Genomic DNA, 18,235 nt, shown 5'->3' on the forward strand with positions numbered 1-18,235 from the left:
GGGTTGGAAAGTGGATGAGATACGGGATCAGTGCAAAATCAGCCTTTGTAAAATTCTGGGCACTAAAATTAAGGACAGGCAAAGAAAAACTATTCTCACACTTGCCACTATACTTACATGATCTTTCTTCCAACAAAAATGATGACTTTGTCTTCAGCCTTCATGGATTGAATGAAGTGAAGTGTATAGCTTCGTTTCTCTTCTTCAGGGATAACCAATACATTTTGCTCAACGGTCTCGACTGCCTGCAAGAGACATGATTAAATGTCACTCTACATACTCGCCTGATTTGACTGTTACATAGACACATTCATACTGTTGATTTAGTATTTGTCTACACTGGGCTCACAGCAATCTTGGGCATCCAATCTAAATACTGAAAGAGAGCTACCCTCTATACTTACACAGAAGACACATCCACTCTGCAGGAACATAACAATGAATCTCCCTCGTGATTCAGAGCAGAGGGGCTAGTCGTGCTTTAATTTATTTGCTCAAAGCTGGAGCATGGAAAGATACTGTGACTGGCAGGAGTGCAGGCCATTGCTGGGGATTTGCATTACCTCTCTGACTGTCTCTCAACACGGAGCAATCACTGACAATCCCCAATACTCACTGTGCTCCCCAGGGCGGTTCAATGCTGTGAGAGTAGAAGGCAAGGGCCTGCACAGCAAGGAAGGTGGTCGAGTCCTATACTAGCTTCCAGTGCACCACCAGGAGGGCCATGATTTACACTGCATTCCCATAGTGTGGAGCAAAGTAGCAAGGGGTGCTCGGCTTTGTTCAAGTTCCACAGACTGCAGCTCGAGTTACCATGTATAACAATATAACTGCATCTTTTAGTAATGTTTCCCTCAACGCTCAGGGAACACGAGATGACAACTATCATCCAGTACAATAGTTATATTCTTTCAAATCTCTCTTCCAAATCGATATCTCTCTTTGCATTACCTGTTGTACTTCTGTGCAGCCTGTACCCATGAATGATTTGATTTGACGGGATATAGGTAAAACAACATTTTTCCATTGTATTTTGATATAAGTAACAATAAGAAACCAATCCACTGTGCCATGGATTGTAAACATTAACATGAGACACATGCACATATCGGGCAGACGATACAAGGCCTTCTACGCCCGCACCTCCAGACTCAGGAACAGCTTCATCCCCAGGGCCATAGCTGCTATGAACCGGTCCTGCTGAGCCGGATGGCCACAACGCATAGATCAACTTGCACTTTACCCTGTCTAAAAACTGTTCCAACTGTTTCGTTTCGTTGGGTTGCTGTTAATTACTTAAATTATTGCATCGTATGGGAGGCGCATTCCCAATCTCGTTGTACCCCTGGGCACAATGACAATAAAGATATATTGTATTGTATTGTATTGTATTAAACACATGAGATCCCTGGGTTGGTCTGGCAAAGTTGCAATCTCCAAAATAGGAACACGCTGGTCAGATATCCGACTTTATTTTTGATAGCAATTTTTTTCTTCTGTCTTCATACTCATTGTCTCTGTATTTTATGAACACCTTTTAGGCTTAGTTTAGTTTAGAGATACAGCGCGGAAACAAGCCCTTCGGCCCACTGGGTCCGCGCCAACCAGCAATCATCGCATTTTAACTATCCTACACCCGCTAAGGACATTTTTTACATTTACCAAGCCAATTAACTTACATACCTGTACATCTTTGGAGTGTGGGAGGAAACTGAAGATCTCGGGGAAAACCCACGCGGGTCACGGGGAGAACGTACAAACTCCGCACACATAGTAGGAATCGACCCCCGTGTCTCCGGCGCTATATTCGCTGTAAGGCAGCAACTCTACCGCTGCGCCACCATGCCGCCCTAAGCATTCCAGCTTCTTAGCTTTTTTTTTAATAATACCCCTGCAATGTAATCAGTGGTCATGTACAGTTTTGTACACACTCTGCATCCTGGTGATGGTACAACAAAGACTTAACCTGCTTACAAACTTCAAAACTTGCAAAGTCTCCATTTATAAGCAATGTGCTCATGCATAATGCGGCTGCCACAATGCAAATCATATTACTTTTTTCCCCACCAAGAACTGAAGAAACTAAAATTAGTTTCCATGTACTCACTGCTAAATCTAGGGTTCCGACATAAACCATCATCGGATTCTTCAGATAGGATCTTGATAACCGCCGAACTCCATCAGGCCACGTTGCACTGGAGAGGGGGGGAAAAGAGTGAACAATACTATATGGTGTTCCTACCTCAGCATGTCATTTAATGCCATTAAACTGTTCCAGTAAAGGGCAAGCAAGGCTGGTCTCAAACTGTGGAGCCATTTCATCAGTTCCCTGAACGAAATAGGCAGCAGCATTGTGTGACATGGGTAAGGAGGGCTCCCCCTCTTATCGCCAAACTGTCCAATCCCTCACATCTGTCTACATCCAAACAATTGAGCACAGGAAAGTGTGCTTTAAACCTTTTCATCAATTATGTTGGCTTGATTTTCTTTTTGCCAGAAAGTTACTGTGAGTGTATCAGGTACCATTTTCTACCTAGTCATAATCGTCTGTCTATCAGGTCGTATGTCCAAAATGATCTTCATAATCTGAGGTTCAAATCCCATATCCAGCATTCGATCAGCTTCATCCAAGACCTTTAAAGGAAGAAGAGATCAACTTAACAGAAAGAAATTATAGATTTGCGCGGCACAGGACATTATGGCTCTTTCCTATGGTTGTGTGACCTTGGTCTACTTGGGCCAAATTCCAATTGCAACACAAAAACACATTCAAGATAGAAATAAAGTGCCAAAATGTCCAACTTTACAATGGTTACTGAATAGTATCTGCATAAACGATTCTTACAATCCCCACTGTGACACTCCACTCCCCCACATTATCATCTGGGATGAAATTATTTTCACTTAATTAATCAATTGATTACACAATTCACTGTCATGCGCTCCTTAGGGAAAGAAGGGATTGTACCTCTGGCCACCAGTAGTTTAGTTTATTGTCACGTATACCGAGGTTGTGTAATGCTTTTGTTGCATGCTAACCAGTTGGCAGAAAGTTAATTAAACAATCATGTTAACAAGATGAAGTGCTGGAGGGAGTTTTGTATTTCCCTAGCCTTGATCTCTTGGACAAAGTTTACTTACTTTTCAGTCTTCTGTTGTAATCTCTTTTTAAAATAATGAAAATGGCCAAAATTCTTCAGAGAAATGTTCGTAAAATGCCACCTACAACATACTGCCTCACTGAAATGTTACTAGTTATTTCTATATTTATAAATTGGCTACCATCTCTGATTTTGCGAGGTGACTCTCGTGCCTAGGACTGAAAATTTACAAATGATTAATCAGACAGGGAGAAACTTAAAGGGCAATGTGGACCATTCATTCAACGCTCAGCATTAAGGTTGAGAACTTCAAAGCTTCTATCAAGATTTACTTAGAGGCTGGAAATGAGGGCAGCCACCTTCTGAAATTCAATATCTACTAGTGGTCAGTGCCTGGTGAGATGTTTTTGCTTGGTCACAAGGAACAAGTACCAAATTATGGTAGCATTACATCCAATAGTAGCTAGTGGCTGCCACATCATATTGGATGATGATCCTCACTCAGCTATTTTACTGCAACATCATAGCAGAGGAAAGGGAGTTTAAAGTCCTAACAGGCATGGATTTCACATAAATTAACCAGAAAGATGGATAGGTGCTTTCTGCATGACTTAAAAGCGAAAACCCCAAAATGTTATTGTAAACCCCAAAGCCAGCCATATGCTCAATAAAAATTCAACAACATGCACTTATGCAATGAACACTAAAAAACTGCAAAAGGTGGAAATCTAGAATAAAACACAAAATGATGGAAACACTCAAATTGGGCTGTAGCTGTGCTTTCTTCTATACTTGCGACTTTGTAGCGAGACACTGCTCCAAATCAATCTTTAAATTTACGAACAATACTACCATCATTGGACACAAAACAGGCATCGACGAGTTTTGGAAGGTGAACCATAATCAGGTTGAGTGGTGCCAGAACAACAAATCTCCCCACCATTACAGGGACAGGAAGCACTGGTTCAAGAAGGCAGCAAAGACCCACACTACCCTGCCCATGCTCTCTTCTCTCTGCTACCACCAGGAATGTGGTACAGGAACCTGAAAACCATTACCTCCATAGTAGTTCGGTACTGAGACCATTAAGGTTGTGCAGAGTGGTTCAAAAACCTGATTGTTGAGGGAAAAATCCTGTTCTTGAACGAGAAGGCAATGGTTCTCAGGATCACCACCTTTTTCCCTGATGGTAGCAATGAGGCAGACTAATGGGATAACAAACAGTATATGTCCCCTGGTCCAAATGGCTTGCTTGTTAGGATGAATCAAGAAAAGTTTCAATTTTGCAAAAAACTGATGAAGCCACAGCTGGACTACTTTGTGCAGTTCTGACAACCTGAACATAGGAAGGATGTGGATGTGCAGAAGAAAACTGAGAGGAAATTCACCAGAATGTTGCCAGGATTGGAGGACTTTAGATATGGGGAGAGATTGATTAGGGTTGGTTTATTTTCCCTGAAAAGAGGCCGAGGGATGACCTGAGAGAGGTGTACAAAATTATAAGAGACATAGATAAAAAGTTAGCCAGAACATTTTCCCCATGGTAGGCATGTTAAAAACAAGAGAGCCTAGGTTTTGGATGAGAAGTTGGAATTTTAAAGGGGGTTTGAGGAGAATGTTTCTTTGTTCTCCCACAGAATGTGGCTGATATCTGGAACAGGCTATAAAATGAGCTGGTGGAATCAGATACAATCACAATGTCAAAGAGACATTTAGACAGACACTTAAATACAAGGCATCGAAGGATATGGACCTAACATGAGCAATTGGGTTAGTGTAGTTGGGCAAATAAAGGTTAGCATGGAAGTGGTGGATTGAAGGGCCATTTCTGTGCTGTAGGATTCTATGACTAAATGATTGTGGATATAATGATACTTCATATTTTCTTACAATGCAAAAGTTGGTCATTTGGCCCATTGAGTCTATGCTGGCTCTCTGAGCAATCCCATTCCATTATTATTCTACAAATTCTCTCATACATGCCCATTAACAGTTACCAGATTCCCTCACAAAACACTTCCGAGGGCTAATCTACAGCAGACAATTAATTTAACAACTATTATATCCTTGGAATGTGGTAGGAAATTGGAGGCCCCAGGAAAAACCCACATGGTTTACCCCAGGTGAACATGCAACCTTGACATAGATAACACTAGTGGCCAGGTTTGGACTGGGCTTGCTGAAGCTGTGAGAAGCTGCACTCCCTAAAGCGCCACCCAGTGGATGCATTGATGCAATCATCTAAAATTCTTTTGATTCTGGAGAAGTGGACGATAGGAAAATTGCACTGTGATACTTCTATTTAGAGAGGGAGGGGAACCAAAAGGCAGATTATAAATCTAGCATCTATTGTTAGAAAAATATCTTAGAATCAATCATTTAAAAAGTAATAGTAGCATTTTATGAAAAATCATTATCTAATCATTATCTTATCTTCACGAAGGAGAAATAGTGCCTGAAAAGTGATTTTTTTTTTGGAGTAAATCTTGACCAGAAAGGAACCTGGTTGATATATTTCAACTGGCAGAAAACAATTGACATGGTGCTTCAAAAAATTAACTCCCAAGACAGGAGCAATAATTTAACTGGTAACAAATAGAGAATTGGCAGATAAGAAATTGCCCCTCAGGAATCTTTTACATCTTTCCCCTCTCATCCTAAAATTATGCCCTCTGGTTTTAGACATTCATACACTACCAAAAAAAAAAGTGGCCATCTATGCCTCATGATTTAATATACTTCTATAAGGTCACCTCAGACTCCTACACGCCAGGGAAAAAGTCCAGCCAATCTTGCCTCTCTTTATAACTCAAGTCCTTGAGCAAGAACCTGATGAATCTTCTCTGCACCGTTTCCTGCTTAATGACATCCTTCCTATAGCAGGGCAACCAGAACTGCACACAAAACTTCGAATATGGTCTCACACATCTTTTCAGCTGTCACACCACTTCCAGACTACTGTACTCAATACTCTTACTGATGAAGGCAAGAGTGCCAAATACCGTCTTCATCACCTGTCTACCTGTGCAGCTTGGAAAAATGAAAGGTAGTCTTATTGAAGTAAGAAAGATTATTTGGAGGCTAGTCAGGGTAAATGCTGAGGGGATGTTTGCTCTTCAGAGAGTGTCCAGGACCAGAGTAGATGCAAGGCTCAAAATTGATAGAATTCTAACATTAAGGTGCCCCTATGGTTTAAGGCGGGAAAGTTAGCTTGGGGAACGTCAGGTCAGCTGGATCCCACCAAATGGCAGACCAGGCTTGAAGGACTGAATGGCCTACTCCTGCTCTGATCTTTTAGAGTCTTGACCAGGTAAACCAACAATATTTAAAGTATGGTTGTAACAAGGAACTGCAGATGTTGGTTTACACAAAAGGACATCTTCTATGTGGACTTTAGCAAGGCCTTTGACAAGGTTCCGAATAGAAGGTTAGGTCGTATCGAATCCAAGGAAAGCTAGTCAATTGGGTTCAAAATTGGCTTGTTGAAAGGAGTCAAAGCAAAGTTGTGCAGAGGCATTATAGAGAGGTTAGAAAGGTTGGGACATTTTTCCTTTGGAGCATTATAGGCTGCGGGGTGACCTTAGAAGTATACAAGATTATGAGGGGCATGGATAAAGTGAATGCAGACAGTCCTTTTCTCAGGGAAAAGTATTCTAAAACTAGAGGGCACAGGACTCAGGTGAAAGGGGAGATATTTAAGAGGGACCTCAGGGGCAACTTTTTCATTCAGAAGATTGTCCATATTCGAAATGAGCTGTCAGAATAAGCTAGAGAAGCCGATACATTTAAGACTTTTAAAAGTCATTTGGACAGATATGGATAGCAGGATTTAGATGGCTATGGGCCAAATGGAAATATCCTAATATGCCATCTTGGGCAGCATGGACAAGACGGGCTGAAGGGTTTGTTTCTGTGCTGTACAGCTCTATGACTATAATTTAAAGTCAGACCCTTGGAGTAGATAGTTGCATCTCCTAGTGTACAAATGGCTATTTAGCGTAAGGACATATTGTAGAATTTGATGCAACAAATTTGAATCAAAACTTGTATTTGTTTTTTTCCCCCATGCCTATCTGATACCGAGGTAGAGAAGGAATTTATAGCCAGAAAAGAGCACTACGAGCAGCCAGGCCAAGAAATTAAGTGCTATAAGAGAAAGCAGATTGGACTGCCGCCTCACAGTTCCAATGACCCAGGTTTAATCCTGACCCCCCCCCCACCCAATGCTGCATGTGTGGAGTGTGCACATTCCCTTTGACTGTGTGGGGCTTTTCCAGGTGCCCCGTTTTCCATCCACATTTCAAAAGACGTGCAGGTGGGAAGAGTAAAAAAAAATGTCCGCTGCCGTTTTGTGAATAGGTGATAGAATCTGATAGAATGCAAGGAGAATGAAACAGCATTAATGAAGGATTAACATAAAAGGCTGGTGTGGACTTGGTGGGCTGAAAGGTCTGTTTGCGTGCTGTGGGACTGCATGACTTTGTCCAACTCGTTCACACAGTTACTGAAGCAAAGAACGATGGAACTTAGCTTTACTTCAAACATTCCTCTGCTTCCATCTACCCAATGCAAAGTTATTATCTTATTCTTGGCAGTGCAGGAGAGGCAATATTCACATTATTAATTAAGTAGGTATGGGGAAAATTGGGAAATAATTAATTGATGATAAACTATGTACCAGGTAGTAGTTTAAAGGAAAATGATGAGGAAGAGATGTTCTAACTTCAAGTTAAAAACAGAATGCTGACAATATTCAGCAGTTTAGGCGCAACAAAGCTAACATTTCAGATCAAAGACCTTTCATCCGAACTTAGAAAATGTAGAAATAAAACAGATGTTAAGTTACAGAGAAGAGGGAAAGGTAGAGAGACCAAACAGCATTCTCGGGCGACCAAAAGTGCAGACCAAAAGAAGCTGTGTGATGTAGAAGGCGGTGGTGCCAGCTGAGAGGGTGGCGATGCCTTGTTAATCGCAGATGATCTCCCTGGAGGTGATGTAAATAGAAAGAAATGAAGAGAGAGTGAGAAATAATGTTGGAAATTGAAATATTGAACACTTTGAAAGCTGAGAAAAAAAAAGTGAAAATACCTCAGGCTACGCAGCACTATTGGAGATGACAGGTTGATGAACTTTCATCTGAACTGACCAATTCTGATACTGAAAAATGAAAAGGCTGGTTACCTGAAATTGTTCAATTCAATAGAAGATAGACACAAAAACCTGGAGTAACTCAGCGGGTCAGGCATCGCTGGAGAAAAGGAATAAGTGATGTTTTGGGTCGAGACCCCCTAGTTGAATTTAATGTTTAGTGCTCAAATGTTCCTAGTCATAAGATGAGGCTGCTGATCAAGTTTACATTGGGCTTCATTAGAATAATACCAGAAGCCAATGACTACTTGAAAGTGAGTGGCAGGTGGAAATTGGCAATAAAAGTGATAACTTTTTGGGTTCTGCATGACAATATGAAACAGAACCAATATCAATGTATTGGATAAAAAGGAGAGGGACAGCATCACGTAAGAATGAAACAAAGACCGTCCTTCATATGTCAAGAATCTGACTTATTAAGTGCCAATAGGTCTTTCAAGCAATTGATTGTGAACTACAAATTAAACCACAGATGAGGCAAATGAATCAGCTACTTCACAGAAGGAAATGATCCAATGTTAAAGAAAAAAACAAACTAGTGTGATGCCAGTGAAAGAATTTCATACTAGTCACCTTTGAATTAGTTTTGTGACCACTTTGCATAGTACCTGCACACAAACCATATTGCTATGAAGCACCCAGATCTACACCAGATTTACTCTATTTAATCATCCACCAATTCTGAATAGAATGCAGTCATGGACACTGGATTAAGATTGTTTAAATTTCCCTGTTCACTGACCAAATATGTTGTACTCTTCAAATTGATGTAATTGTTCATCTGAAGATCATTCAATCGTCCAGGAGTTGCAATAACAATGTCCACTCCTTTAGTAACAAAGTTAATCTGGTCTCTCCGGCTTCCTCCTCCATAAATACAAACACTGCAAAAATAAAACATTCTGTAATTAAACATCAAGAAATTGGGAAATGCAAGAATATTGACAACATCTCAAAAAGGTGTGCAAGGGTACAAAATAAAATGAAGAAATTCCATTCAAATAAATGGATTCAGAACCCAACTGGGATGGTCCGTTTAGAACATAGAAATTCTGCTAGAATTGTCCTGACCTCCTCGTACAATTTTTGCGAAACTCAAGAAGAGGTATTGGAGTGGAGGCTGCAGTACCTTGGTGGCACTGGATTCAATAGTTTTCACCAGGAAGCATGGCGGAGTGCATGCTCCAATCAGTATCAATGATGCAGAAGTGGAAATGGTTGCGAGCTTCGTTCCTTGGCATAAATATTATCAACCATCAGTCATGGACCAACCACATTAAACCTATAGTAAAAGAAAACACCAACACCTCTACTTTCTCAGAGGAATGAAGAAATTCAGCATGTCTCCAAAGACTCGTACTAACCTCTCTGTTGCACTGTAGAAAGCATACTGTCGGGTTGCATCGCAGCTTGGTTTGAGAGCAGTTCCACCCAAGATCGCAAGAAATTACACAGAGTTGTGGATGTAGCCCAGTCCATCACACAGAATAAACCCCCCACCATTGATATCATCTATAATTCATGCTGATTCAGGAAAGTAGCCAACATAATCAAGGATCTTTCAAACCCTGGTCATTCCTTCTCCCCACTTTAGTCGGGCAGAAGATTCAGAAGCTTGATGGTGAGCATCACCAGACTCAGGAACAGCTTGTTTTCCATCTGTTATCAGACTTCGGAACAGTCCGTCAATAAGTGGGGGTAAAGTCCCCTTTTTCTAACCTACCTCATTATGAACACTGGACCTTTTCTCTGGAACCGTTACACTATAATGCTAATAAACTATATTCTACACTTTGGTACCCATCTCTTTGCTCTGCCTTTTGTAGCTGTGTTTGCTTTGATTGTATTCATGTACAGTATTATCTGCTTTGATTGGATTACACACAGACAAAAGTTTTCCACGGTACCTCGGTGCATGTGACAATAAACCCAACAAATTTCTGAACTCTAGGATAAATATTAATATCTCCAATATAATTTAATTATTAGAAATCATCACACTGCATTATAATAAATTTCCCAGTGAAGTGGGCAAGTTTAAAGAGTGAGCAGAACCATGGCTGCATTGAGTTGGAAGGGAGCATGTGAACCAGGGCCCTGGGGTTGTAAAGTGGATTATTGGAGATTTTAATTGTACAGAGATTTAGCGCCAAAGTGCCACTGGTCAGCAATAAATGTTGATCACAATTTCCCCCCTCTTCCCACTGACTAAACATCCCGTGTGCTCCATGACAAAGGAACAGAAGTATCCTATTTACCCTATTGAGGTTAATTCCCGGAATGGTGGGACTGTCATATGTTGAAAGACTGGAGCTGCTAGGCTCTGTATGCACTAGAATTTAGAAGGATGAGAGGGGATCTTATCGAAACATATAAGATTATTAAGGGGTTGGATACGTTAGAGGCAGGAAACATGTTCCCAATGTTGGGGGAGTCCAGAACCAGGGGCCACAGTTTAAGAATATGGGGTAGGCCATTTAGAACGGAGGTAAGGAAAAGCTTTTTCAGTCAGAGAGTTGTAAATCTATGGAATTCACTGCCTCAGAAGGCCAAGTCTCTGAATGCATTCAAGAGAGAACTAGATAGAGCTCTTAAGGATAGCGGAGTCAGGAGGTATGGGGAGAAGGCAGGAACGGGGTATTGATTGAGAATGATCAGCCATGATCACATTGAATGGTGGTGTTGGCTCGAAGGGCCAAATGGCATACACCTGCACCTATTGTCTATTGAGCTGGTGATCCTACCCTCCATTCCCTGCATAGCTATGTGCCTATCCAAAAGTCTCTTAAATGCCACTTTTGTGTTCTGCAACTCAAACAATTTCTCAGCAAGATCAATAACTTGTTTCCATTTACATTAACTTTAGCCAACAATCTTTTCTGGAAATCTCTAAAAATAAAATCCACAGGCATTTCCCTGCCAACTATCCAAGACGTTTAGTTAGCCAGCTCCTTCCCTTTAGTGCAACTGATCTAGACATTCTGTTCTCTAATGTAAATAAAGCACAATATACTCAGTATTTATTTTTTTCATTTTGTTCCTAGCATAATTTACTTTTCCCTAGCATAATTTACTTACGCTGTGTGCAAATTTTTTTGACTAAAAAAAAATTCTATTAACTCTATGAATAATTCTATGCATGCCCGACATAAGTCAGTGGATACGAAGTTAAAAGGAACACACATCAGAGCATTTTCTCGGAATGCATTTTATCAATACCTCTTAATTCCTTTGTAAGTGTACTTGTTGCACTCTTCCTGTATCTGAAGGGCAAGCTCTCTAGTTGGCGTGAGGATCAACATTCCAGGGCCATCAGTTTTGTCACGTGGCCTAAAAACAAATAGAGCAATTACATTGCAGAGCATAATCTTGGAGGGAAGAGATGACAACCCTGATCAGTCAGATGAACTTCACAAAGTTAAAATAAATATAGTAATTCAATTCCCAACAGCAAGCTGGATTACATTTATTCATATCATCAATTATTCAAAATCATCAAAATGTCAACATCTGGGTCGACACTAAACGTATTGCTTCGTCATAGAGCAGTTTTGTAAAAAAGCTAAAAATGAATTATCCAACAATGCATCTTGATTTCTAGCAGGTGTATAACTATCATCAGATGTGAATCATATCAAACTAATTACTGGAGAGATTGTGGAATATTTACAATGTGGTAATTTCACTGATTTACAGGAGCAGGTCAATCAGCCCCATAAACCTCTACGGCCAGTCAATGAGATCACAGCTTATGTATGACTTGATTCCATATACCATTTCCCGTAATAGGCTTAGGTAAATAAAAATCTATCAATTTTAAAATATGAAATTAACAATTTGGGCGGTGGCACAGCGGTGGAGTTACTGCCTTACAGCGAATGCAGCGCCAGAGCCCCAGGTTCGATCCTGACTATGGGTGCTGTGTGTATGGAGTTTGTACCGAGATCTTCGGTTTCCTCCCAGACTCCAAAGATGTACAAGTTTGTAAGTTAATTGGCTTGGTAAATGTAAACAAAATGTCCCTAGTGGATGTAGGATAGTGTTAGTGTACGGGGATTACTGGTCTGCGCGGACCCGGTGGGCCAATGGGCCTGTTTCCATGCTGTATCTCTAAACTAATTCTAGACAATAGCATCAATTGCTGCTTCGAGAAAAACATTGCAATTTTCTGCATTCTTCTGCACTTGGAGAATTTTACCACTCCTAGAAACATAGAAAATAGGTGCAGGAGTAGGCCAGTCGGCCCTTCGAGCCAGCACCGCCATTCAATATGATATGGCTGATCATCCAAAATCAGTTCCCCGTTCCTGCTTTTTCCCCATATCCTTTGATTCCGTACTTGATTGACTCTTGGAAAGCTGGCTTTATTTTTTAGGCCAATAGAATGAATATTCTCAATTCTGTTTCTCTTAATATCTTGAAAGTCAAAGCACCCGGATAATCCATGAAACCCATCACAATCCATTGTGTAATCTCTCCTCTTATTTCAATTCTTGGGAGTCTGCGATCATACTGAAACCTACAGCAGAGGCATGGTAAGGTGTGCAAAAGTGCCCAGGGATACTCCACATGTGGTCTACCAGGACTTTGTTCAGAGAATTGGAGTGTTAAGCAATTAAGATTGTGGTACAAAGTCTGGCCTTATTGTTAACTTTTATCCCTGCTCATATTTTAATAATTCATTGGGATGGATCTCAAAGAAAAATTAAAAACACCAGACACAGTTGACATTTCGGTTCAATGACCTTCATCAGTGACCATTTTGCTCTCTCTCTCTCTCTCTTCAGATGCTGCCTGACCAGCTGAATGTTTCTGGTATATTCCCTGTTTTTATTTCAGATTTTAAGAATCTGCAGTTTTTTTTGCTTTACTGGATAGATCCCAAATCTTTCCAAGTCTCTGGTTTGTCTCCATTTGTCTTATTCGTTTAGCCATAAAGATCTTACATTGGACCATTATGCATTTGTTAGAATTCTGCCCATGTATTTTGTCAATGAGATTACATCACTGTAATTACATCTAACTGATTAAAAAAATTGCAGTGCACTAAAGTCATTGGTGAGTGATTAATGTAGTGTACAAATCCTAAACGTTTGAATCCTATATGCAACTGCACATTGGTTTTAAGGGTTTTGAATTTTGTCAAAATTATTGAACTTTATTCCAAATAATTTCCTAAAATCTTTAAAATGTACAAACTGTGGTTGTACTGGTTTCGCTTTTGCTGCCTCAATTGCACTAATTTTGCATCAAATGCTAAGTGCTAGTTTCCAATTTCCAATACATAAATGTGCCTAATGATCCGAACGATGAGATTTTAAATAATTTGCGATAAAGGGAACAGAATAAAAAGCTGTAGAGTAAAAGCAGACCTCCCAACATTTGATTTTACAAATTCAGAATTTTGATGTCCAAAATTCAGAATTTTACATCAAAATTCAAAATATGGCACATAATGCAACTTTTCAGCAAAAAAAGGTATGCACGCCAAATGCGCGTACACATTGTGCTACATTCATGTGTGAAAAACGACTATTATTTCCAACAGTCTGTATTTCTTGGACTACATGTACGTCAGGCCTATCATGAGTATATTCTGCTATTTATAGAAAGGTTATTGAACAGAAATACTTTTTACAATACAAAGAAAAAATTGTTTTGTTTTCTCTATTTTGCTTTTTCCTTACACAAAATGTATGTCTAAGTTATGAAGAGTTTCATTTATCACTGGAGCAAGTATGTCTTCAATGAAATTTTCCCCTCCCCACCACCCCTTCCCCCACTCTACCCCCACTCCCGACTCCCCCCTACTCCCCTCCCCTACTCCCCTCCTCTACCCCCACTCCCGACTCCCCCCTACTCCCCTCCCCCATTTCCCCCCGAATCCCGCCCTCCCACCCACTCCCGCTTACCCCCTTACACCACCATTCCCACCCTCTCCTCCCCACCTTTTCCCACACCTCCGCTCCTCCTCCCCTCCCATCCTCTCCCATTCTACCCCACCCCCTCCCACCCACACTCGTCTCCCATCCCCCCCTCCACCCCCCCAACCCCCACTCCCCCCCCCCAACCCCCACTCCCCTGCCCTCCATCCCCTCTCAACACCAACGGGCCACGTGCTACGCAGCGAGGCGAGCCGAGCGACGAGGGGAGCCGGGGCCAGCGGCGAGGCGAGTCGGGGCCAGGGGCGAAGCGAGTCGGGGCCAGGGGCGAGGCGAACCCAGTGGCAGGGCGAGTCGAGGCCAGCGGCGAGGCCAGCGGTAACGCGATGATACTAAGCTGGGGGCTAGTGTGAATTGTGAGGAAGATGCAATAAGGCTGCAGGGTGACTTGGACAGGTTGTGTGAGTGGGCGGATACATGGCAGATGCAGTTTAATGTAGATAAGTGTGAGGTTATTCACTTTGGAAGTAAGAATAGAAAGGCAGATTATTATCTGAATGGTGTCAAGTTAGGAGGAGGGGGAGTTCAACGAGATCTGGGTGTCCTAGTGCATCAGTCAATGAAAGGAAGCATGCAGGTACAGCAGGCAGTGAAGAAAGCCAATGGAATGTTGGCCTTCGTAACAAGAGGAGTTGAGTATAGGAGCAAAGAGGTCCTTCTACAGTTGTACCGGGCCCTGGTGAGACCGCACCTGGAGTACTGTGTGCAGTTTTGGTCTCCAAATTTGAGGAAGGATATTCTTGCTATGGAGGGCGTGCAGCGTAGGTTCACTAGGTTAATTCCCGGAATGGCGGGACTGTCGTATGTTGAAAGGCTGGAGAGATTGGGCTTGTATACACTGGAATTTAGAAGGATGAGGGGGGATCTTATTGAAACATATAAGATAATTAGGGGATTGGACACATTAGAGGCAGGAAACATGTTCCCAATGTTGAGGGAGTCCAGAACAAGGGGCCACAGTTTAAGAATAAGGGGTAGGCCATTTAGAACGGAGATGAGGAAGAACTTTTTCAGTCAGAGAGTGGTGAAGGTGTGGAATTCTCTGCCTCAGAAGGCAGTGGAGGCCAGTTCGTTGGATGCTTTCAAGAGAGAGCTGGATAGAGCTCTTAAGGATAGCGGAGTGAGGGGGTATGGGGAGAAGGCAGGAACGGGGTACTGATTGAGAGTGATCAGCCATCGCATTGAATGGCGGTGCTGGCTCGAAGGGCTGAATGGCCTACTCCTGCACCTATTGTCTATTGAAAGGCGAAGCGAGCGGAAAGGCGAGGCCAGCGAAAAGGCGAGGCAAGGCCAGCGGAAAGGCGGAGCCAGCGGCGAGGTGAGTCGAGGCCAGCGACGAGTCGGGGCCAGCGGCGAGGCGAGGCCAGCGGCAAGGCGAGTGGAGGCCAGCGGCAAGGCGAGTCGAGGCCAGCAGCGAGTCCGGGGCCAGCGGCATGGCGGAGCCAGCGGCGAGGTGAGGCGGGCCCAGCGACGAGTCGGGGCCAGCGGCGAGGTGAGGCGACCCCAGCGACGAGGTGAGGCGAGTCCAGCGACGAGTCGGGGCCAGCGGTGAGGTGAGTCGAGGCCAGCGGTGAGGTGAGTCGAGGCCAGCGGTGAGGTGAGTCGAGGCCAGCGGTGAGGTGAGTTGGGGCCAGCGGTGAGGTGAGTCGAGGCCAGCGGTGAGGTGAGTCGAGGCCAGCGTTGAGTTGAGTCGAGGCCAGCGATGAGGTGAGTCGAGGCCAGCGGCGAGGTGAGTCGAGGCCAGCGACGAGTCGAGGCCAGCGGAGAGGTGAGTCGAGGCCAGCGGCGATGTGAGTCGAGGCCAGCGGAGAGGTGAGTCGAGGTCAGCGGCGATGTGAGTCGAGGCCAGCGGCGAGGCGAGTCGAGGCCAGCGGCGATGCGAGTCGAGGCCAGCTGCGATGTGAGTCGAGGCCAGCGGCGAGGTGAGGCGAGCCCAGCGACGAGTCGGGGCCAGCGGCGATGTGAGTCGAGGCCAGCGGCGAGGTGAGTCGAGGCCAGCGGCGATGTGAGTCGAGGCCAGCGACGAGGTGAGTCGAGCCCAGCGGCGGGGTGAGTCGAGGCCAGCGGTGAGGTGAGTCGAGGCCAGCGGTGAGGTGAGTCGAGGCCAGCGTTGAGTTGAGTCGAGGCCAGCGATGAGGTGAGTCGAGGCCAGCGGCGAGGTGAGTCGAGGCCAGCGACGAGTCGAGGCCAGCGGAGAGGTGAGTCGAGGCCAGCGGCGATGTGAGTCGAGGCCAGCGGCTAGGTGAGGCGAGCCCAGCGGCGGGGTGAGTCGAGCCCAGCGGCGGGGTGAGTCGAGCCCAGCGGCGAGGTGAGGCGAGCCCAGCGACGAGGTGAGTCGAGGCCAGCGGCGAGGTGAGTCGAGGCCAGTGGCGAGGTGAGTCGAGGCCAGTGGCGAGGTGAGTCGAGGCCAGCGGGGAGGTGAGTCGAGGCCAGCGGCGAGGTGAGTCGAGGCCAGCGACGAGTCGAGGCCAGCGGAGAGGTGAGACGAGGCCAGCGGCGATGTGAGTCGAGGCCAGCGACGAGGTGAGTCGAGGCCAGCGGCGAGGTGAGGCGAGCCCAGCGACGAGTCGGGGCCAGCGGCGAGGCGAGTCGGGGCCAGCGGCGAGGTGAGGCGAGCGGCAGGGCGTGGAGAGGGGCGGGGCGAGTGGCGAGGCATGTGTTTTACGGAAAAATGTGAGGTGAAATCGGAATGGCGGAAATGAAATAAGAAACCGGAAACTTTCCGCCAAATTCGGAAGGGTTGGGAGGTCTGTAAAAGTATAGATACATAATTGAATGGCATTCCCAACAGAATTGCCATCAGGAGCTTAGACACGAGGAGAATAATATCACTACTGTTTTTGGTGATCTGAGGAAGAAATTTCACTTCTTTGCAACAGGGCCACCCATTTGAGTCAAATGGTTAAATCCATGCAACTAATGTTGAGAAATATCTTTAGGGAAGCTATAGTTTATGCAAAACCCATAATCTGGCCACCTGACATAAAATGGACAAACCTGATAGAATTAATAATCATTGTCTTTCTATTTAAAGAGATCTTAATATCGTTGATGTAGAAACAATTACTAAACTATTGAATTTTGTATCACAGGAAATTGGAAACTAGTACTCATTCAGTTTAACATCTCCTTGCTGGATCTCAAAGATATACTGTTTATACCCATTTCTCACTGCACTGTAATCAAGCAGCGCATTATTGATGCCTCCAAAGCCTTTGATCGTGTTAATCATAGAAAGTTGTTTGTTAAATTGAGTCAAAGGGGAGTGCCCAAATACATTGTGAGAATTCTGACTTACTGGTATGCCCACCAGACTATGCAAGTAAAACGGGGCAATATGGTCTCAGCCCCATTTGGGGTTAGCAATGGTGTCAGACAAGGGGGAATCTTGTCCCCAGTTCTCTTCAATCTCTATATTGATGATCTGTCCAAGCAATTGAAAGCCTGTAATACTGGGTGCATGATTGGTAACACTTTAGTGAACCATATTATGTATGCAGATGATCTTGTGGTCCTTAGTCCATCTACTGAAGAAAAGAAATTGTTTAATATCTCCCCCATTTCTTCCGGCTCAGCACATAGCTGTCCACTCTGACTCTCTAATGGACCAATTTTTTTCCCTCACTATCCTTTTGCTATTGACATATCTGTAGAACCCCTTGGGGTTTACTTTTACATTACTTGCCAAAGCAGCCTCATATCTTTTTTTCGCTTTTCTAATTTCCTTTTTAAGATTCCTTTTACATTCTTTATATTCCTCAAGAACCTCATTTACTCCCTGCCGCTTATATTTATTGTATATCTCCCTCTTTTTCCGAACCAAGTGTCCAATTTCCCTGGAAAACCATGGCTCTTTCAAATTATTATTCTTTCCTTTCCACCGAACAGGGACATAAAGACTCTGTACTCTCAAAATTTCACCTTTAAATATCCTCCATTTCTCTATTATATCCTTTTCATAAAACAACAATTTCCATTTCACTCCTTTTAAATCCTTTCTCATCTCCTCAAAATTAGCCTTTCTCCAATCCAAAATCTCAACCC

General features: G+C 43.6%; 1 protein-coding gene across 1 annotated transcript in view; it reads right to left on the reverse strand.

Moving 5' to 3' along the window:
• ddx43 (DEAD (Asp-Glu-Ala-Asp) box polypeptide 43) overlaps window positions 1–18,235 on the reverse strand; it is a 59,505-nt gene that overhangs the window by 20,689 nt on the left and 20,581 nt on the right. The window contains exons 8-12 of the mRNA XM_078400033.1: window positions 11,469–11,579; window positions 8,992–9,133; window positions 2,534–2,634; window positions 2,108–2,195; window positions 118–245 (exon numbers count right to left, since the gene is read on the reverse strand). Of these exons, the coding sequence (XP_078256159.1) occupies window positions 118–245; window positions 2,108–2,195; window positions 2,534–2,634; window positions 8,992–9,133; window positions 11,469–11,579 (570 nt within the window). The remainder of the gene's footprint in view (window positions 1–117; window positions 246–2,107; window positions 2,196–2,533; window positions 2,635–8,991; window positions 9,134–11,468; window positions 11,580–18,235) is intronic.

The sequence above is a fragment of the Rhinoraja longicauda genome, chromosome 5 (assembly GCF_053455715.1).
Source record: "Rhinoraja longicauda isolate Sanriku21f chromosome 5, sRhiLon1.1, whole genome shotgun sequence".
Lineage (NCBI taxonomy): Eukaryota > Metazoa > Chordata > Chondrichthyes > Rajiformes > Arhynchobatidae > Rhinoraja > Rhinoraja longicauda.